Source organism: Halichoerus grypus, chromosome 12 (genome assembly GCF_964656455.1).
Source record: "Halichoerus grypus chromosome 12, mHalGry1.hap1.1, whole genome shotgun sequence".
Lineage (NCBI taxonomy): Eukaryota > Metazoa > Chordata > Mammalia > Carnivora > Phocidae > Halichoerus > Halichoerus grypus.
The window spans coordinates 95,860,097-95,883,326 of NC_135723.1; the positions used below are offsets into that span (position 1 = coordinate 95,860,097).

A 23,230-nucleotide genomic window follows, 5' to 3' on the forward strand; every position below is an offset into this window, starting at 1 on the left:
ATTTACTGTAACCTGAAGGTTATATTAAGGAAACCACAAGGTTTTTGTTGTGAGTCATGGAGCCTTCAGTTTATCCAACGATGCTTTTTAAAACACCAAACTAATCACACTGTTGTCCATCTTAGAACTCTTCAAACTCCCTGCCATTGGTTCACTGAAGAGCTATCCATCCTCCCTGAGTACTGAGGTATCTATCCTAGAACGCTCTTCTTCCCTCTGCCTATCTGTTTATGATGTCTCAGCCTTCTCTAAGAAGCCCTTCCCCCACCTGTGTTGTATTCAACTCCCCTGTGCGTTCCCATAGTGCACAACACAGACTCAACAGTCACAAAGCACCTCTTCCATGCAAGGTGCTGTTGTTCAGGCATGAACAAGAGAGATCTGTCCCAGCTTTGCGGGCTATATGGTCAGGCTGGGAAGAAAGGCTTCCAGCGAACAATTAGAAATAACCCACACAATTACTGGAAGTGCTCAGAGTGCCTTGAAGGAGAACAAAGCGGGTACAGATACATAGAGTGGCAGAAACTAACCTGGAGGAACAGGGAAGAGGAGGCCTCCTTAACGACCTCACCTATTTTGCCATTGTGGGACAGCTGAAGAGAAAGAAAAATTCGAAAAATATTCAAATGATATGCAAAAACAATCTAGGCAGAGGAGACGACACCTAAGGCAGAGAAGGAGAGGGACTAGGGTATATTTTCCAAAGAGAAATAGTAGTACAAGACGAGGCTGGAGAACGTGCTGGGCCTACATCATGCCAGGGGCCCGAGGCAGCCGTGGAAGTGCACTGCTCCTTTTCCCCTAGAAAGAACTCGCTCGGGCTGTGAGGGGGCAGCTGGTTGTCACGGCCCAGTGGCAACTCCAGGATACTGCAAAGTGGGCCACCAAGGCCACACCCTTCCCTGAGAGCTTGTAGCCCGTGACTAACCACCATGGGGGTAGGAGGGTCTGGTCCTTTCTGCTCAATGCACGACTGCTCTAACAGGTCTTGATTCTGTCCTCCCTATTGGATCATCCAAGACCTTACCAGATTAGTTTCGCAGATCATATACACCTGATACCTGATCACCCTCTTCCCTCAGTTTAAGGCTCTCTCTGAATTTCAGCGTTAAGTTTGAGATACTGTTATTTATTTTCAGACTTAATGACCAAATACTGTATTACAGATACTATCAATTTTACACACATAATTGCATTCCCAGCTTTCAATAATTTCAGTGTTGATGCTAGGAAAACTGAAACACCAGTTGTGAAGAATTTACAATTTCTTTTCTAAGAAACTATGTCTGGATGAAGCAGATAACTCTCAATGGGCTGTGTTCTGTTTTCGTTAAACAAATATTTAATTATAGCAATTTATTGCTGGAAATAGCACAATACATTTGGTATAGTTCAAGCTACAACAGAGATGGGAAATGTTCACTCAATTTTGTTCAGTTTGTACAATGTGCTACTTGTCAATTAGGATAATTAACAAGGCTTGTCTTCAAAGACAGAAAAGGATCTACTACCTCAACTTAGTAAATATATGCCAAAAGCAATCTTTGAAAAACTTTTGTGAGGGAGTAAGTTTTTCTTAGGTCTGCCCCTCCAACACCTCTGCTGTCCTGCCACATAGGTATTAGTCTGCATGAGACAGGTGGATGGATCTCAATCCCGGCTCCAGTCCAAGACAATCAGGTTACTCTCATCCTATGTTGCCAAAACCAAGAGTGGCCTAATGGAGAGATCTCAGGACTGAAGTTTGATGATGATGATGGGAAGTGATGTCCCTGCTCCTTTAATCCCCCTATATGTGAAGGGCTAAAATGCTGCTAAAATGCTAACCCATACTAGAGACAAAGCCTACAAAGCGGAATGAAGACAATCAAAGAAACAGACAAGACATCTGAGTTGTATCTGAAGACTACCTATCTCGCCTGACTATTGAGGCCAGGTTGAAATGTACTTCTTGTTATTTGTACCATCAAAAGCATTTTAATGTACAAAGGTGTTTTGCTACTTTTCTTAGTTTAAAATTAAAAATCTGATCGTGCACCTCAGCTTACCCTCCTGCTTCTGCCAGTAAAAGAATGGTCAATTGCCATTCAATGCTTCAGGCTTAATTTGGTTGATCTTCACTAAACACTGGCTTAAAAAATATTTTGCATATTATTTCAAGTACCAAGAAAAATTGTGAAATATAATAAAATATAAACGTGTATACTAGCTAACTAGTGTTATTAAATGCTTGGATGCTAGGTGAGAATCATTACGGAATACCTTAGAGTCCACAAATGCAAAGTAGCAGACTCTTCTCTGATTTAAAAAAGTTGATCATATTTTGTTTGTTTATGTAAGAGTTTGTAATGATGACTCATGGGCCAAATATAGGCCACGTTTGTTTGTTTTGCCCTCACAATATTTAAACACACATATAAAAAGAAAACACAAATAGGTCTTCATGGAAACGATGAATGAGAGATGAAAAGTTGCTACTCATCTTAGGCCGAGAATGAGCTGCCAGTTTCAACTACTTTATATAAGGTCCACTTCACCCATTTTGTGACTTCATCACTATAAGGTATTTGCATCTTTGACCTCTGATTTAAGTGCACATTAATACTTTGGCAGCTAAGTACAGATTTATTCAATATACAGGAAAAATCTGACAGCCAAAACATTCGCACAAGAATAACTAATCACTTCAGAGGAGTAAAAACTTTAAGCAGGATCTTTCACATCCTTGGTACTAAGACTCTTAACCACCAAAAAGGTGTATATCTTACCTGTAAGTCTTTTTCTTCTATCTTTTTTTGGAGCAGTTCAAGACACTTGGTAAAGTCGGTATGGTCTTGGTCAGGCGTTGAAATAATCTCACATCCCTATGTGTTTAAAGTAAGAGAAAAGTTAAGAATTCATAATGATGGCAGCCTGATTATGACAAGATCAAACACCATAAAAGTAAAGACGAGGTATCAATAGATATAGCCTATTACGCCTGTATTATACCCCAATCATTAGTATCATTATCATTATCTTTTTTATTTCACATAACAAGACATCTCAGAAATGGTGTTAGAATATCACAATAATGGTCTGATTATGACAATCATTTTACTCAACAAAAGTGCAGATTTATACTACATTAATGGTCTTTAAGAATCACTGCTGTGATGACATTCGAGATTAACATAAGGACTCTGGTACAAGTATTATAAAATATATTCACAGTAAAACTACCTGAAGTTGAAATGAAACTATTTCTAAAAAAAAAAAAAAAGTCTGAATTAAGTGGACCTCCTAAGTTTACTTACATGAATGGAAAAACTCATTAATATTGAACTAACGATAAAACTACATTTTAAGTAAAATCACGTCAGCTGGTCTATAAAATTCCTTTACAGCACCTTTCTTACCCAAAGTACAAAGCAGCATGAAGAGCTACACCTGCATAAATATGTCTCTTGGATTACCTTTTGGAAATAATGATGTGAATTTATATGGTCTTTGCCTCTTCTACACCAGAGACCTTACCTAGTGGAAAACCAGGAATATACTTACAACTATGAAGCTACGACAGCGCCAGCTTGTTGGCACTCATGAACTCAGCTAGAGAAACAGTATTTCTGAAATGACCCCTTTTCCTCCACTGTCTTAACAAAGGCAAAGGCGTGTAAAACCGTAACTTAATTCACGAATGTAACAATTCATGGTCTCTCATAAACAGCTGAGTAAGGGGAAGTTAAATATAATCCAGTATATAAAGTTGCCATTCAAAGACTTTTCAAGGATACAAAACACCCATACTGCCTCCTAAATTATTCTAAGAACTGTTCTCAGTAGATTTAAAGGTTCTTCTTTAACTTCAAGGTCTCTCTAAATGTGTCAAGCTCAACCTGGGCTTCATTCATTTATGACTACTATCCTACAAGGTAGTGACCAATGAAAAAATTAATTTCTCATCATTCAGAAATATACTATGCCCTAAAAGATATATATGTCATTTTTACAAAATCGTTGACATGTACTTTTCTGACCCTAAGAGAACATTGAGATTTACTATAATCACATAAAGGGCATAAAGAAGTTGACTCATCTCAGGTTAACATTCCTAGAAAAAAGATATAAGAATATGCCAGAACCTACAGGGAAATTATCAGGGCTGAGGAGATTAGATTGTCACCAAACCAAAAAAAAAAAAAAAAAAAAAAAAATCACTATACTGAAAGTCCCCTGAGGACAGGAATTATGTTTCACGCATTACTACTTCTAGTGCAGGGCACCAGTCTGCTACATGGTAAGTATTCAATAAATGTTTAACTAATATTCTTGAGGAATAAAAACGTATACTGGCAAAGAAGTAGGAGAGCATGGTATTTTATTGCTAAATACTGCATTTTAACAATGGGAAATCATTTTCATCTTTTTAGTGCTGACCATATAATCACTCCAGCAAAAGGAAACAAAATGAAAAAGGCAAATTGAAATAGCAATAATACAATAGACGATTAACAGACCATTGTTTACGTTCACAGTTATCCTCACAGAATCAACACAGATCCATAGGAAAAATTATAGTGAATGAGAACCCAAGAAATAATCTGGTCCCACTATAATATTTTGTAGATTAAGAAAATAAAAATGAGAGATTTAAATTGATTTGCTAAACCCTGGACAACTGGGTGCAACAATGTCACATCTAGAAATCCTACTTCTTTACTCTGATGATGTGGGAATAAATACCTAGATACCGGATACAAAAAGGTCATATAACATCTCCAGAGTTGGTTCCGTAAGAATGGTATCATGAGAAAAGCTATGAGCTTTTCCAAAACATATGAGCAAGGCTTTACCTCATCAATTTAAGACAGACACACAAAAAAGTCTAAGTCAGGACATGGAGACAGATTACCAGAACTAAAAAATGCGGACTGTGTCTAAACCAAGAACTTCTACTGACTCTAACTGAGGTGTTTATCAGCCATCCATAGCTTCTTGGAATTGTCATGAGTTTAAATGATTCTAATCTCATCACAGATTGAGAAGGAATTCACTAGAAGTGCAAACAGCCCCAACTGCCCTCACAGGGCAGCTTACAACACTAGAAAGGAGACTGGCAAAACAAAGTATCAGCCAAAGTGCAATACCAGGCCTTTGGCCAACTAAAGATGTTTTTACTGTTTTCTGGGTCTTATGATAACATATTAACATCTAAAAGAGGAGAAATATAAAACCAAAGATAAACTACCAAAATCCTGCAGACAAGGAAAAATGCAGAAATGCTCTAAGGTATCAAGTGATGCTCACCTATTATATATTTATTTATAATTATTTAGGATAGACAGTAAGACTCCATTTATTAGAGTCAGAAGCCCTGGGTACTGTGAAGAATTTCAGTGGATTAGATGTTTAAAACACAAAACAAAAACTCACACTAATCCAAGGACTTAGAAGATATAAAAAGCTAGGAAATTTAGCCAAATAAGTATATCACTTTCCAATAAATGGTTTCTAATATTAGCTTTCTAACAGATGTATATATACTTAAGAATATACAGAAACCTTCCAAAGCATAAACTGCAAAACTCCTTAAAGCACCTTTAACATACCAATGTTTGAGTGGAAACTTCGGTTTCAACTGTTACTGTCTTTGATTTTCCTTAGTTGCTTGGAATAAATTTTTTAGGATACAAATTATTATTTTATGAGCCAGCAGGTGGCTCCAATCTCATTCTATACACTTGCCTTATGACGTTTTTGTCATTATACAAATAGAAATTTAAATAGCTCAATTCTAATAATAAGTTTCCTTTATGGACACACCACTTTTTCAAGCTGTATTATTATTTTTTAATATTACACTTTATTAGTTTTGTTTTATACTAGAATTCAAAAGGAAAAGATTTGGATTGATGTCACAAATTTTAGTCTGTGTAAATATCAAGGCTATTTTAATTTTGTTCTAACCTAAAAGGAGTCTTCTGAAGATGAGGAACCACAATGCCCACCCCATGCCCTCCAAACTATAACCAAATATAAAAGGAAAAGCAAGGAAAACTAAGTTCAAACTAGTTTTAAAATTCTGTTCCAGTGTGTCGAATTGACCACAGACTTCCTCATTAGGTCTTTCTCATTCCATGAATCAAAACCAGGAAAAGACACATGAAAATTTAATTATAAATACATTTCCAGAGGCCCAGTCAACTACTTTTTAAGGGCTTACTAGATATATATTGCTTTATTAAACTGCACTGTGTACAGAGGAAGTAGGAATCTACCGAATACTAATGGCCCAGTGGTAAATAAAAACACGAATATCATAATTAGTAAACATGTAAAATATAAATACGTGTTTGAGTGTGAGAAAGGGAGCCAAGATAAGGGGAGGCTCTTTTTCTTCCTCTTTCCATACTAAGAAACTCCTAGCTATACTTTACCACTATCCAGTAAGTGCTTGAAAGAAAGTCAGTCTTCTATTCATCCCTAAATTGCTCCTTTCTTTTTGTTGTGTAGTGGGGATAGTGTGGGCATTTGAAATCTCATTTTGGTTTTGGAGCTAAGCTACACTCTAAAGTAGAGCTACACTCTAAACTACCACAATACACTGCAATGAGATACTTGGAAAATTACTGATTGATTACATTAGCTTCTCCTCCATAGAAGTATAATGAACATCAAAAAACTGCACTGTTGAGAATCGTATTATAATAGAAAATACGTATTAAGAAATTGAAATAATTTACAATATCAAGGAAGTATCATGAGTTCACATTAAAATGACAGGTGCAGATATAAAAGGTGCAGAAAGATGTAGAAAAGCTACAAATAAGGTAAATTAACCCTACTGTCAACATGATAAATTAGCAGAGTGGAGGAGACTAAAGACGAAAAATCAGCAAACTTAAGTTACCAGATGTAGAACTTTACATGTGAGGGAGTGCGCTCAGGGAGAAAGTGAACTGAAGTGGAGCAAATCGCATACACACACACACACACACACACACAGAGGCAAAAGCTGTCATCTAGCAAAATCCTTTTCAACGACTCTGGGAATGCATGATCTCCAGTCGGGAAGGGAAGACGCAGTGCTCCCTGAATATTGGGAAACTAACATCCGCAACTGCAGTTGCTAGTACGATACCGGGGCATGTCAAGCACTCAATAGAAGTTTGATGCATAGAAAAATGATGGGTGGATTAAAACCATCTCCTCCTCATGGCACTCATGGTGTGCTTCTCTAAAACATACACGGGGATGAGCCTTAGACAAGTCTAACACAGAAAAGCAGCACTGTTATTTTTCCAAAGGTATTACGGCACCACTGCCATAAGAAAATCATGCAACACTTTTGTTTTAGGGCATGACTAATACAGATTCTTAGAGTGGCGACAAATATTAGTGCTTCGTGTGCAATTAAGCAAATTAAAATCCAACAATAATGTTAACAAAGTTAACATTCAGTGAGGGAAAGAGAACTACCAATGTACACAGAGGCTAACCAATGAAGCACTACGAAGTACTACATTAGTAATTCAATACCTTTGAATGAGTTGTAATTTATTTCTTAAGACCAGTGACAAGGAATCAAACTGACATCAGGAACCTAATGAAAATTTAGCAATAAACAGTTTCCAGAATATGCCCTAGAATGACAATAGCTCACTTCAATTTCTTTTTTTTTTTAGATTTTTTTTTCTTTATTATGTTATGTTAATCACCATACATGACATCATTAGTTTTTGATGTAGTGTTCCATGATTCACTGTTTGCGTGTAACACCCAGTGCTCACTTCAATTTCTAACTGCTAACATCTATAGTTACAGCAAACACAAAAATGTATGTAATATGTGTAATATATGATCCTAACCACAGTAAAATCACAAATCATTTAAAACAGATAGGTTTAGGGGTGCCTGGGTGGCTCAGTCGGTTAAATGTCTGACTCTTGATTTTGGTCATGAAATCAGGGTCATGATCTCAAGGTCATGAGATCGAGCCCCATGTTGGGCTCTGCACTAGGCATGAAGCCTGCTTGAGATTCCCTCTCTCCATGTGCCTCTGCCCTTACCCTTCCTTTTCCCTCTCTAATTAAAAACAACAAAAAAGACAGGTTTATGTTCAGGGTGGCATACTTACATTTTTAAAAAAGAAAAAAGTTTAAACAATAAGGGTTATGCTAAATGCTTAGATTAACCAAATAACTGTATTATTACATTAACCAATTTCATTATTTTATAAACCATTAATAGCCTACTTTATGAGTATTAAAATATTTTATTCAAATGACCAAATAATTTTATTATGTAAACTTATTATATCTACCTAATTACTATTAAAGTATTAACCAAACTATGAGCTTTAAGCTCTAAGCCTCATGAAGGTGTCCTTGTTCGCTACTGCATCCCCAGTGCGAGAACCCGACACAGTGCATGGCAAGTAGGAAGCATTCAGTAATGAATCAAGTCTCTATTAAAGGCCTACGATCAGTTATCAGCTTAGACCAGGGATCAGCAGTTTTCTGCAAAGGATCAGACAGGAGCTCTTTCAGGCTGTGCAGGCCATAGGCCCTGCGTCCCAACTATCCACTCTGCCCGTGTATCATGAAGGCATCTACAGATAATAGAGGAATAACTGGGATATCTCTGTTCCAATAAAACTGAAATTCTATAGTCAGATAATTTTCACATGCCATAAAACATTCTTCTTCTTTGGATTTTTTTCCCAACCATTTAAAACTGTAAAAAACACTTCTTAGCTTGCCATCTGTACAAAAACAGACAATGGGCCAGATCTGGCCTGTGGGCTGGAGTTTGCCAATGGATCCCAGCTCCAGGCCCACAGTTAGTTTTTGTGATTACAGCTAAACCCTATTCATGGGTGAGAAATTTAATAGAAGGATAAAGATTCAGCCCTTTACAAAAATCTCTCTGCACCTCATTTTCCTCATCTGTAATGGAACTAATCTGCCAACTCAACTAAAATTGAGACTGAGGTTCCAAGTGATAATGCACATAAAGCTCCAGGCCCAGCGATGAACACAGCAATGCTCAGCTCAGCACTTCCAAAGAACCTCTAGAAACATGAGATGCTATAGTCAGACCACCTCACATCAAAGATCGCTAGAGTAGGCAACATATTGTTAATATTCTCCAAAGGACTTTGTGTGGATGCTTACCAAACTATTTTTGAATAACTAAAAGAAATTATTACAAGGCAATGAGTGTCAATAATCAATCTAATTGCAAAAGACCAACGCAAAAGTCATTAGACTGTCATTCTCGATTACTTAATTTACTGTTTGCCAATAATTTAACGAATATAAGTTAATTAGTTTTTACATTTAGCACACATAAAACCTATCAGGTTATAGTATGTTGACTCCTCTAAAACTCTTTAATGGGAAAGAAAACAGATCCTTTGAAAAAAATTGTAACAACATATCAATTGTTCTTTCATACACTATATCCACAGAGAGACTTGGCCTCATTAAAACAAGAGGCAAGGAATTAAGTCTGGTGAAAGCATTCCCAAATCTGCTATTAGCTTATTCATTTTAGGTGAAGTCATTTGGTGCCCATCCATCTACCCAGGACAAGAAAGGACTTGTGCAAATTACCCTGAAGAGATTTTATGGGGCTCTGAGACTTCTACTGTAACTTTATGGGCTGAGTTTATAAGGTTCAGAATTCAGAAGTGTTATTTCCTCCTAAGTACCATGCACACCAACTCTGAATATTTATTTGGAGTGGCTTCCATATAGCCTCGCACCTCGCATAATTAAATGCAATATGTATGTAGCTATAAAATCTAAGATGCTTTTCAATAACCTAAGATTTTTCCTAACTAAATATAACCCAATTCTTTGAAAAATCAGAGAATTTTAAAAGTATGTTAAAATTAGAATCTTAACATTGTGATCTGCTGATAATTAACTGTCTTCCTCATTAAATTAATAACATTTATAACTAGTATTTGAGTACACATTTTGTTATAGGAGATTTTAGTCACTTTACATGAGTTATGTTCTTGAATCCCCACAATACCCTTAATAAGGTAAATGTCATGATCACATTTAAGATATGCAGAGTGAAGTTTGGAGAGATTAAATTACTTGCCCAAGGTCACACAACTGTTGAGGCTATTCTATGTGATCTGAAGCCCATACTCTTAACCAACCATGCTTTGTACTCAACCCTGCTTAATTAAACTTTGGGTATTTTGGTAGGTTTAAGCCAAAATAGTTGGTTTTCTCCAGTTTTAAGTACCTGAAAATCCTTTAGCTCTTTCGCAGACATGACTCCTGCCTGACCCCATGTTGTTTCCTTAGTAGTTCAAGGTGTAGAGACCTCAGACATCTGCAAACAGGCACTGAATGCTTAGCTATCTCGCTTTTTCCTGCTTTCCTAACTTACAATATTATCACAATATTTATCATTATAGTCATGACAATTCTGCTATTAAACTTACCCTTATGCTCAATATCTCGGTGTATAAGTGTTTCTTTCAGTTTATTTTTCTTAGAATTAGAAAAAATGAAATTACTTAGAATTAGAGAAAATGAAATTACTGGGAAATAGTAAGAAAACTGTTTATGATCTTTGATATATGCTGCCAGGGTGCTTTCTAGGAAGGATGTAAAAATACGTATTCCCACTAGTAGTAGAGGAGGGCAAAGAGTTTCTTAAAACGTAACAGTAGGAAAGATAATTCATCATTAATTTCTTACTGTGAATTAGTTTAATTGCTATACTTGCTTCATAATAAGCAAAGAGAAATCACTTTGATTAAGAGAAAGAGGACTTCGTTGGAGAGCAAGGAAGAGAAGGTTAAGATAAGTCTGGAGTGTGAAGCAGGAATGAAACGGGAAGTGGTTCATCAGATTGAGGACTGAGCGGTGAAGAACAGTATGAAAGAAATGGACATTTCTGGAAGGGGAAATAAGTGTCAATCAACAGGGTGTAAGAAAGGAGGCAAAAAGCTATCAAAGATTATCTTTCAAGTTGGCTCTGAAAATGAAATAATTTACTATCCCATCATATTAGAATATTGACATGGATTTTTTTGTAAATAAGCAATGATAAGAGTTTTTTTTTTTTAAGCTATGATAAAAGTTTTACTGAGTCTTAAAATTCAGGCTCTCACACACTTTATTTTCCTCTATTTACTGCTAAAGTTGCCTTTCTTATTGTATGTAAGCATGATATACACTTAAAAAATATTTTGGGAAGACATATTCAAGAGTTTTCTAAAAACTGAATATGTTAAAGTATTAATAATATTTCCATAATCATTCTTAAATTGAACTCACCAGAACTCTAACAAGAAACTGCCTGCCAGATTAAGAGTACAGCACGTATAGGGCAAAATGACACATACTGTGGATAATCAAAGATGCAGACCTAAAATTAGACCAAACTTGTTCTCAAGTTTAGTTAGGTAAATCCAACTGGAATCTAAATGATCTATGTTCCTTGATATAGGTATGAAAATGGTCTTTTACTCTATAGAAATGTAATCACAAAACAACCATTTCCCACTTTCCACTTTATTGTATAAAGCATATTATGGTAGACTGCTCCTTCCATTTTATTTACCAACCTTCTAAAAACAATTCACTTTTCAACTAAAAAGATTTTTTTTTTAATCATCAAATGACAGTCTACAAGTAATGATTTCTTCAGCAAGAATATCACATGATTAAACTCTTAAAAACCCCAAGTAACAGGCTGCCTGATGTAATTTAGTGTTCTCCTTCTGGTTTTCTAGATCATGCATAAAAGAGAAGAATAAACGCAATTTAACCTTGTTGCAATTCTCCATTCAATCCCAAACATAAAGGAACATTCTCATCTAGGCAATCTTCACTGCCCTGGGTGTTATAACCTTTCCTTTCAACATGGGATTGAATGAAAACTATAGCTTTCCAAACAAGAAAGTCACCACTTCTATTAATGGAAGTCAAAAGTCTTTTTAGAACAGCGTGGGGTCTTAAATGATGGCTTTTTTCCTGAAAGCAGAGCCAGGTTCTTTTGGAAGAGAGCGCCCCAAAGTGTTAACATAGACGGCTTCAGACTGTTACCCTAAAAAAGCTTTGCCTGCAAGGTTGGCCCGTGGCTCACAATTGAGAACTTGAATGGTAAATAGTTCCCTATACTAAAAAACACATTTTTTTTCCTTAAAAGTTAACAGTGGCTTACTGTGCCTAAACTGTTCATTCAATGTGGTTTACGCTGAGCACCTGCTGGTTTTCTCCCTGGGAGTCTGGAATTTTGATGCACACTACGCAGAGGGTCTGGGTGCCCTACATACGGATGCCCCCAGTAATACTTTGGGCATTGAGCTTCCCTGGTGGTAATACCTCACACTTATTGTCACAATTTGATTAAGCACATCCTGTGTGACTCCACTGGGAAAGAACTCTTGAACTAGTGATTGGTTTTCTTCAGATTTTCTCCCCATGTGCCTTTTCCCTTCACTGATTCTACTTTGTATCCTTTTGCTGTCATAAATCACAGCCATGATTAGCATCAAAAAGACAAGAAAAACAAGCACTGGTGAGGATATAGAGAAAAGGGAACCCTCCCTGCACTATTGGTGGGAATGTAAATTGGTGCAGCCTCTGTGGAAACAGAAGTTCCTCAAAGAATTAAAAAAACAAGCACCATGTAATCCAGTAATTCCACTTCTAGATATTTACCCAAAGAAAACAAAAACACTAATTTGAAAAGAGATATGCACCTCTACATTAACTGCAGCATTATTCACAAGAGCCGAAGTATGGAAGCAACCCAAGTGTTCACGGATACAGGGATGAATAAAGAAGATGTGGTAAATATACACAATAGAATGTTACTCAGCCATAAAAATCTTGCCATTTACGACAATATGGATGGACATAAAAGGTATCGTGCTAAGTGAAATAAACTACACAAAGACAAATAATCATGTGATTTCACTTATATACAGAATCTATAAAGCAAATGAACAAAAACAGAAAGTCATAAATACAGAGAACAAACTGGTGGTTGCCAGAAGACATGGGGGGATGAGTAAAATTGGTGAAAGGGATTAGAGGTACAAGTTTATCCAGTTATAAAATAAATGAATCATGGAAATGAAAAGTATAGCAAAGAGAATATGGTCAATAATACTACAGTAACTTTGTATGCTGACAGATGGTGACTACACTTACCGGTGAGCACTGCATGATGATGGAATTGTCAAATCACTGTGTTGTACACCTGGAACTAATATATTTGTCAACTATACTTCAATTAAACAAAAAAAATCACAGCCATGAGTACGACTATATGCCAAGTCCTGTGAGTCAGACCTCCTCGTGAAGCATGGACTTGGGGATGGTGGTGGAAACCCTGAAACAAAGAGCTAAAGAGATTCTTCCTCAATGAGGATGTTTGAATAAGCTTCTCTTTTATAATGTTCTTGTACACATCCAGACCCAGAGATCTGCTCCTGGTCTGGATGCTGTTCCTTCACAACCACTCTGAATATGCTAAGGAAAGAATGAGCCTCCACCAGGGCTCCCTGCCAAGTCTCCCAAAAAGTGAGAAGTGAGGAAGGGGGCAGGCAGGCAGCCAGCGCTGAAGGTAGCCTAGGTGGGTATTGTTGCCCAGTTACTTAGAACTAAGCAGAAGTAGGAAAGGGATATTAAATACCACACAGAGAAAAGGAGGTTACAGAACTTCCTCAGCACATGAATGTGATCCTCACTTTGCTTTGAGAAAACTCCCTCCTTTCACTAGAGGATTACTGCATAGTGGTGAGAAAAAAATGTGGATTCCGGGGCCAGAATGCTTGTTTAGATCCCACTTAACCACTTCCTAGCTGTGTAAGCATGGGCAAGTTGTACAACCTCTTTGTGCTTTCCATTATCTATAAAGTGTGGATAATAGTTCTGACCTAATGAAGTTTGTTGCAAGGATAAATGAATTTATAATTGAAAGTACATACAAAATATTTGGCATCTTGGAAGCACTGTAAAATCATTGTTGGCTAATACTGTTATTTTCAAGGTTGTGGTGATTATTTTTTCCTATCAACTTTTAAAAGGAGAAGAAACCTTAAACAGTGAAACAAGATTATAATCATCCAAATACATTTTAGCCTAGCTGGAAACCAACGTGCATTAGGTGTTGGTAGGTAAAGGGTTAAGTGTTCTGTGGTCAAACTCATTGAGAAATACGAAAGCGAACAAAATCAGATTTTTGGAAGCCTTCCTTAAAATGATATTGTCCATGGTGAATTTCCAAAAGGGGCATATAGAATGTCCAATTTCACAAATCCATTTGGTCACAGAAATCTTTGTTTGCATCAAGTATCCTGTGGCATCAGTGGTTTGCTGATTACAGCAGCAGGATTACATACCTGCTTCATATAAACTGTGATGAGAAGCCTCTACCTACTAGGGATACCAGGATGATGACCATAGACCTCAGGTTGCAGAAGATCACATATTAATAGATATCAAGGAAGAAAATTATGAAAAAAATATTTATATCAAGCTCAGCAAGAAAAGTACAAAGGAGGGAGTCCCAAAAGATATAGGTGGGGAGCCAAGCAAGGGAAGGACTGATGAGCAGGAGTGTCCCATGAGCCACACGAATGAGTGGAGAGAGATGGAGTCACAGAGGCCTAGAGAACACAGAGTAGGATTAGGAGAGTTAGGCAATCAGCCTGAGGTCATTTGTGAGGCACTTAGGAGTTCTTAAAAATGTAAAGAGCATAGACTTCCCTTTTTTAAATACCTAAAATATGTTAAACAAACTCAAACAAAACAGGCTTTGAAAAATGTAGACAATTTAAAATAAAGTCAATTTGAAAGGACTATGACTGAGGCAAGCATAAGAATTAAGGTATACTGGAGGGATCCTTCCATTTAATGTCCCTCGCCTGTCTCATCATTCCCCTGGAGAGATGCTAATAAGGATGAGCTAACCTGTTTTAAGAATATAAAGTGAAGAACCTGTCACTCAGTTGTCAATGGAAACTGCCTGTCTATAATTCCCTTAACAGAGGCTTTACACCTCAACGTATGTTAATTAGTCTTAAGGCGCAAGCCTAAGAATTTACTATACTCAGGTTTTTGTTTTATTTTTTAAAGAAATATACCAATCAATGGAGTTGAGCTTTATACATTCACATAGTTTCCTGTCTGGTATAACAGTCAAACTGGCTAACATTTTACAATTTCTAACAGCCCAGTTTGTCATTTTCTCTAAATTAATTGGACCACATCTAAAAGTTGTTGGCATGTGGCCGGGCAAAGTGGGAAAGAGACACAGCTAGGAGGAGGAAATAATAAGATTCATGACATTCGGTAGATCAATAAAGATGTTTTTAACTGGAGATTAAAAACATCTGCAGAGATTCTGTGAAATTTAAATAGAACTGAACCTGAGGCATTATCAAACTCAAAAGGATGTTTTCAGTAATTTTTATTCTGATTTATTAAATCTAGGTCCGTAAATTGTACACTTACGGAAATAAATGGATTGAAATCTCTTTAAAAGCAGTATTACTGAGAATAGTATTTTTACAAAAGTTCGTATGTAAACAATTTTAGAAAGTAAAACAAAATACTACCACCTTATATTAAAATAGTTCTCCAGGACCTTTAGAGTACTTCTACATGTATAACACCATATGATCATTATTACAAGTTTATGAGAAAACCAGCGCTGATTTAATTTCACATGCCTTAGTAAGGCTTCCATATGTGCAAGCTAGCAACTCAAAAAATAATTCGTACAGTTAGCTTAGGAAAACATGACTTTACCATTTATAAAAATCCACAAACTACAACGTATACTAATAGCCAAGACTCTGGTATTTGACGTCTCTGCCTGAGTACAATACCTAGCCCTACCTGCCACCCCCACTATTTGAAAATCAGTGTCCTCATCTTTAAATTGGGAGTAATACAGAAGCATTTCTTGCTTAACATTTGTAGTCCATTTATGAAAAATCAGACATTCTATTCAAATGTCAACAAGAAGCCAATTTCCCATTATTCTGACAGGGAAAAATGATATTTAAACCCAAAACCTCAGCCTCCAAAAATGTAACAGAAACATTTATAGAGGTAACAGTCATTAAGAGGAGATATAAAATGATGAGCCACTTTTTACTGCATGTAATATTTATAACATCTTATAGTTATGAAAAGGAGCACAGGTTAAAAATGTTTAGACATACTACCCTTGTCTTTCAAGAGTAGTCTTCAAAAATTTGGGTACAGCCAAACCAGTGTTAGAGGACAATGAGAAAACCTCACTGAAAACACTGATTTAGTATAAGATATTCTTCAATAATTCATGTATTTGCCTAAAAAAAATCTTATCTTTCCCAATTCTGAAAAAGATATTAGAAAGACAAGGAGACAATAATATGCCTGGATTTCTTTCTCTACTCCTGAATTTACAGTGCTAGAACTACCTGGTAGCCTAGAATAATCTTGTAATGTCTGTAATAGAAAACTGGTGGTTTGGCATCAACCCAACCTTTCTGCTAGTCTTATTCATCATTTACACCAGAGGTCATTGTATGTTTTCAATCAAGTCTTGCTTTTGTAACTGCAGTTCTACCAGGGTCTTTGGCCCACACCATGTTCTAGTATTTTTTTTTTCTACCACTGTTGTGATACCATATTGTGTTATTCCAGGACTTGGAAGGATTAACAGAGAAGATAAAATCAGAATTTAGATCTAGAGTCCTATTCCTGACTTACAACTAGAGTCATTTTCACCATACAGTCTGCACAAGGCCTTCTGTTTATAGTAACACTTTCTGGAACGCCAAAATACTCATCTGTAGCAAAGGAAGACATTCATATACTTAAAGGCTACCTATGCCTTTGCTAATTTTCTATTACCAAATCACTGTGGTTCGTCAATGTTCTATCTTGGCTCAATCCTATGTCCTATAACAGCTCTTGTCTAATTTAATACCTTACTAGTTTGGTCATTCTTGGTCTGGCCCAACTACTGCCACCCCAGAATTGAGGCTGGGAGGGAACGGCATGATCAAAATGTGAAGGTACAATGTATGGTCAACACACTGACTGTAATCCTGTTGAAGGTGAAGAGACTCGTTCCCAGGGATGCTAAATACCTTGTGCAAGCAACTTGCCCAAGAGGCCAAAGATCTAGTGTGTTGACAAGCAGTAGTGCCAGGTGAGCCCCAGCTTCAACCAAATTCTTCTTATAGGAGACATGGATAGTGACCCAAGAGCTGTCTCTGACCAGCTCTACCATTTTCTTTTGAGTCATTTAAACTTTATGGGCCTTAGCTTTTTCATCAGGAAACTGGGCTACATGACATTGTTGAATTTTTTATTATATTTTAAATTATTGTACATTTTATCATTATATTTATCACATATTTTCATCTATCCTACACACCTAAATTTTTTGAAAAACCTTGTTATTCTGTGGCTCTTTAAGGCATTTAAAATACAGCAGCTAGTTATTGAATCTCCCAAATATAAAGGAAGCATGTTTGAAAACTCCCTTCCTATATCTAGTCAAGACCCCATAGACCACACCTCAATCAAAGCATTGGGCATGACTGATTGGGTAATTAAGAAGGATGAAATATGTGATTCTAACCTTGAATCAAGGAACACTGACTCAGAGCGTAATACATAAACAAACAAAATTATCAAGGGGAAAATCTGTAAGAGACATTCCTCATTCTGAGCTAATATCATGAGCCATGCAGGGAAGAACTGAGACACAGAGGCAAAAGGAGAAACACAAAGATTTTACAGCTCTATCTGAAAAGGAAAGCTTTATGGAGTAAATTAAGAAAGGCATACCATATGCATTCCTATGGACCATATGGAATTAAGTGGTGGACTTAACTCCCCTCCATGTCCAAAATCCAAAGGAACAAATAATTAAGGCCTATGAACATAAAGACTAGTGACTGCATTGTTGGTGTGTAACTTTGCTTGAAGCAGGTTACGCATATGAAGAATCAAAGAGAGAACACGAGTAACTATGTTTTCTTCTTCCTTCTTATATATTACTAACTGAAGACCAAGAATCTATTATGACATCCTTAAAACATCTTTCTCACTGCCTAACACTCAGGCTTTATCAGAACAAAGTCAGTCAGATGGCGCGTTACCCAGCCTCCAAGATGGCTACCAAGGATTCCTGCCATCTGGTACTGACAACCTTGTGCAGTCTGATCCCACATCGTACAAGGGTTGGTCTGTGTGACTAGCAGCATCTGGCAGAAGAGATGGTAAGATGGTGTATCACTGCTGAAATCAGGTCACAAAAAAGACCGCTACTTCTGTCTTGGGCTGGCTGTCTTGTACGCATGTTCTTCTCACTCCCTTCTCCCTTCCCTCTCTGGAAAGCAAGCTGCCATGTTGCGAGCAACCCAATGGCATAGAACTGATGCTTCCAATCACTAACCACTGAGAAATAATAGCCGGTGAGACCACCCGGCAACCACATGAATAATCTTAGAAGAGAATTCTGTAGCCCCAGTGGAGCCTCGAAATGACTGAAAAACCCAGCTACATTATGACCTCATGAGAAACCCTGAGCCAGGATCACCTAGTTAATCGACTTCTATATTCCTTACCTGGAGAAAGTGTGTGAGATAAACATTGTTTGCTGTTTCAAACTGCTAAAATTTAGTATAATTTATTCCACAACAATAGATAACTAATGCAGATGGCAAGATCTGGGATATAAAATATTGTTTAAAAGCTGCCCAATCAAATACTCTATATTTTAGTGTTCTCAGAAATTAGGCAGGCAAACCAATTTAAAGTTTTATATAATCAGGAGTGCCTGGGTGGCACAGTTGGTTAAGCATCTGACTTAAGCTGAGGTCATGATCTTAGGGTCCTGGGATCGAGCCCCGTGGGGATTCTGCTTGTTCCTTTCTCTCTCCCTCTGCCCCTCCCACTGCTCATGCTGGTGCGTGCTCTCTCTCTCAGTAAGTAAAATCTTAAAAATAAAAAAATTAAAAAATAAAGTTTTATATAATCATGCAAGCTTGAGTTTTTCCTATAAGTCAAAGACATATCTACTAGGGAAAAACTGTGTGAATAAATGTTGGCTACAAAACCCACTTTATAATTTTAACAAACTTAAGCATTTTAAATTCCTTCTTTATTTTACTTTCTTCACTAGAGTCGTTTCAGCTTCATTGAAAACCCAGATCAGGTAGGAGAAAAAAAAAAAAGTATTTGAAAGCAGAGATAACCTTCTTTCATTTGTAAAAGAGCAGCTTAAAGACTACTTAAATTGGAGATAATGGCTTATATGAATTGTGTGAGATGCTGCATTAAATTGTTGTCATTAGTACCATTATTAAAACTGTAGCTAAACACCATGTGTTACATAGGGCACATTAGTTCTATAAAAGACATCATTGGTGCCCTCTGGGAACAGATCAGAAAAGTTCAAAGCTGTGAGTTCCCATCAATACCTGAAAAAACTGGATTGCACTATATCAAGTTATAACTACGCAATGTAGGAATTATGAGATGAGCTAATCTTACTTTAAAAATTAAGCCTTAATAAATAAAAATTAGTTTTGAGGTTAAAAAAATTGAAGAAGTTATAAGAGAAAATTCATCAAATAGTAGTTAACTCAAAATTTTCCTTTATCCTTGACCTCATTTCACTGAACTTAGACATTAAGGAGCTGGCTTCCCCTTATTTCCTGTTGCTTCCCCATCCTGGTAGGAATTATTGGATTGACACTTCCAGTTCTGGCAAGCCAGCAGCATTTAAGAGCGGGGGAGAAAAGTCACATCTGGCCAGATCTTCAACTTGTTTCTAGGTCTGCTTGTTCCTGCCTCTCCTGCTGTTTCTTCTGCTTCCGAAAATATGATTAATATCTATGAATTTGTAAAACTCTGCATTGTAAGCAAAGCTGAGGGCTTTCCATCCCAAAGAGGTTGAGGTATGGAGTTAATGAGAAGTGAGACTGTGGGGAATGAACAGAAAGATGCCAATGTTAAAGTAATTGAGCATGAATATCAAACACTGACTTGGGAACAGTCTTCATTTGCTGATAGAGAATCTGATCAGCTGGTGGGCAGAGGGAACATGCCCAGATCTGCATTCACTGCCAGCCCTAGAACTTCCAAATCATAACAGCCTATGCATTATAAACTTGGTATCTGTTTCCCCATCTAGAATGTTTTCCTTTCCCCCCCTTTTTTCCTTCCTTCCCTCCCTCTCTTCTTTCTTTCCTTCCTATGAAAGGTTGCCTCCCTTTCTTCTTTCTGAATTTATCTCACTCAGCTGACGCCTTATAAAGAATTTAAATTTTTATCTCAGTAACTGCTGTTTCTTTCACAATTGTGTGTTATTTGTTAATACCAATTCAGAATAACGCAGATGATGGTGTTGTGGCTAGAAGAATTGCTGAGCTCTAATTTTTATTTTAAAAACTCTGCATTGCCCTCTAAAACCAGTGAAAGCTTGAATTATTTATTACTGTAATACACTCCTATGTGTCTTCTATCATTCTCAATTAGATCATCTATACATTCTTCATTGTGGCAAGGATCTCCGAAAGGTTTGCACAATAGTGATAAAATGAACACCTTAATAAGCTGTGTGTCATTATTAATTTCAAGTTGTAATGAGTAGTTTTATTCAGTACAGAGTAATAACAGTTTCAAGAAAACTAAAATTAAAGAAAAAAAACTGTGGTTCTCAAATTCTGGGGACACATAATTATGCATTTTTATAAACATTCATTTACAAGGCTGTTTTTATTAGTTTACAATGTAAAAAACAGACAAAACAAATATAAGTCAATTGGGAACTGGTTAAATTAAATACAGTATATTCATTAAAGGAAATTAAAAATGACTTGAAAAATATATATTAACTAATGAGGCTGTAGGCAGTAATAGTATATATTAAATGAGCCTATATAAACTCATTTAAAGTATATATGCATGAAGGACTAAGCATTAATGAATATCTGACGGTGAAGAATTACTAAGACTGTGTTTCCACTTGCCATTTTCCAAATCTCTGTTTGAATGTGTATTACAATTGCTATAGTTTTTTTTAATAACCAAACAAAGAGTCTCTAAATCCCTACACATACGCCAAGGAAGCCAGAACGAACATAAGAAAGGCAATCATATGCGATCTTAAATATAAAAGTGTTTGTAGTTTACCTTGACGGCATAATATTCTTTAACTTCAGGCCTAATAGAATCAAAGTCTCCACTGATGAATTCAGGCAAAAAGCTGAAACAAAGAATTCCAAGTAAGTCAACTAATTAAGACTACTTGTTTGTTAACCTTTAAAACTATGCCAAGAGGATGTCTTATACTCCTGGTTTCTATATAGTGTGGTTACGACTCCACATACCCGACTAATTCAACTTAGTCACACTGTCAGTCAATGTTTATCCTGCTTTAAAAAATAAAGATTAAAGAAGATTATTGGTTTAAAAAACTCCCAGTTCAGGGACACCTGGGTGGCTCAGTTGGTTAAGCGTCTGCCTTCAGCTCAGGTCATGATCTTGGACTGCTGGGATGGAGCCCCACATTGGGCTCCCTGCTCTAGGAGTCTGCTTCTCCCTCTCCCTCTGCCCTCCCCCCTGCTCATTCTCTCTCTCTCTCTCACTCACTCAGTCTCACTCTCTCTCAAATAAATAAAATCTTTTCTTTTTTTTTTTAAGATTTTATTTATTTATTTGACAGAGAGAGAGACAGCGAGAGAGGGAACACAAGCAGGGGGAGTGGGAGAGGGAGAAGCAGGCTTCCCGCAGAGCAGGGAGCCCGATGCGGGGCTCGATCCCAGGACCCTGGGATCATGACCCGAGCCGAAGGCAGACGCTTAACGACTGAGCCACCCAGGCGCCCCTCAAATAAATAAAATCTTTAAAAATAAATAAATAAAATAAAAAACTCCTAGTTCAAAAACCCTAACACCAACACTCATAATCTTTCCATATTACTTTCTACATATATACAAACCTTAACATTATTTTGCCCTCACACAAGTTCAGAACTTCAACAAATTTGAACAGAACAGATGAGGAGGATGATTATGCATTCTCTGCAGAGCAGGAGTCAGTTCAAAGACATTTTCCAAATGCCCTGTTGACATACTTCTAGAAACAGGAGGTTTCTCGACAGGTTTGAAATACTACAAGTCACGGTTACTAGGTAGAGGGAGAGAACTCCCCAAAACAAATGTTTCCAATTACATCATAATTATCTTATTTCTCTTCCCTACATGTATATTTTTTTAGAACTCTTCCAGAAAGCCTATCTTACTCTATGTACATAAGCCATCCTTTACTATTTTTACATAAAGCATTTGCATGACCCGGTAGAATTTCTTCCCACTTAAAACACCTAAGTGTGGAAAAATAAAACTTCCCTGGATTTCTCACTGCTCCTACAAAAAGCCTTAGCCTCCAGAGCCTCTGAAAAATACATTATGTAAAGAAGGGAATGTTTACCTTCATCCTTCAGAAATATTCTACTTTTCACATCCCATGAGAATTAGATCTGCACGCATTTATCTAGTTAATTGTTCTGATTCAAAAGAATAATAAAACTTCAATATGTCTTCTCAAGAGGGCCAAGTTGCTACATAATAGACTAGATCCCTAGCTAAAAGGAGACTAGAGCTTTAGTTTGCTGAGTATTTTATGTCAAAAGAGTTGAAGCCCCAGAACTTGGAGAAATCTCTAGGTCATAAAAGCCAAGACACAGAGGCTATCAGGCTCCGAGAGAGATTCTACTGCTATACCAGTGAGTTGGGGTTAGGATTCAGAGTCATAGAATTTAAACAGAGATTCTTGCAAGAGGGCAGAAGCTGCCACAACCCTCTTAATAAATTTAGGGGGAAAAGTCTTATTTCCTCTTTTTCCACATATGCAGGGTGCAGCTACAAGCACAGGACAATGGACCTGGTGGTCACTGAAGGGCCAAAGAGTAAGAACTAGAGCAACGGGGACCGAGGTAATAAGAAACTGGACTCAGAATACCTTATATGTGCACTCAGGATAAAATTAATAAAGATGAACATGAAAAACCCAACACTAACTCTGTTCTTTCGTGCAATTTTTTTCAAGTTTTTAACTTAATTGGAAATATTACTACTTAGGTCTAACCTAATCTAACTAATCTGTGTTAGACCAACTCTTCTTTGAGCTGTATGTCCCGAAGACAAATGGTAAGAAGTTCTACTACAATGATCTGTACTGCATAAAGT

General features: G+C 36.9%; 1 protein-coding gene across 11 annotated transcripts in view; it reads right to left on the minus strand.

The window, feature by feature from the left end:
- The window catches only part of TPK1 (thiamin pyrophosphokinase 1), a 338,615-nt gene that overhangs the window by 167,212 nt on the left and 148,173 nt on the right, over positions 1-23,230 (minus strand). For all 11 annotated transcript variants that reach the window (XM_078059678.1, XM_078059685.1, XM_078059677.1 and 8 more), the window contains 2 exons: positions 21,174-21,246; positions 2,769-2,864 (listed from right to left, as the gene is read on the minus strand). In XM_078059678.1, coding sequence (XP_077915804.1) covers positions 2,769-2,864; positions 21,174-21,246 — 169 coding nt within the window. The remainder of the gene's footprint in view (positions 1-2,768; positions 2,865-21,173; positions 21,247-23,230) is intronic.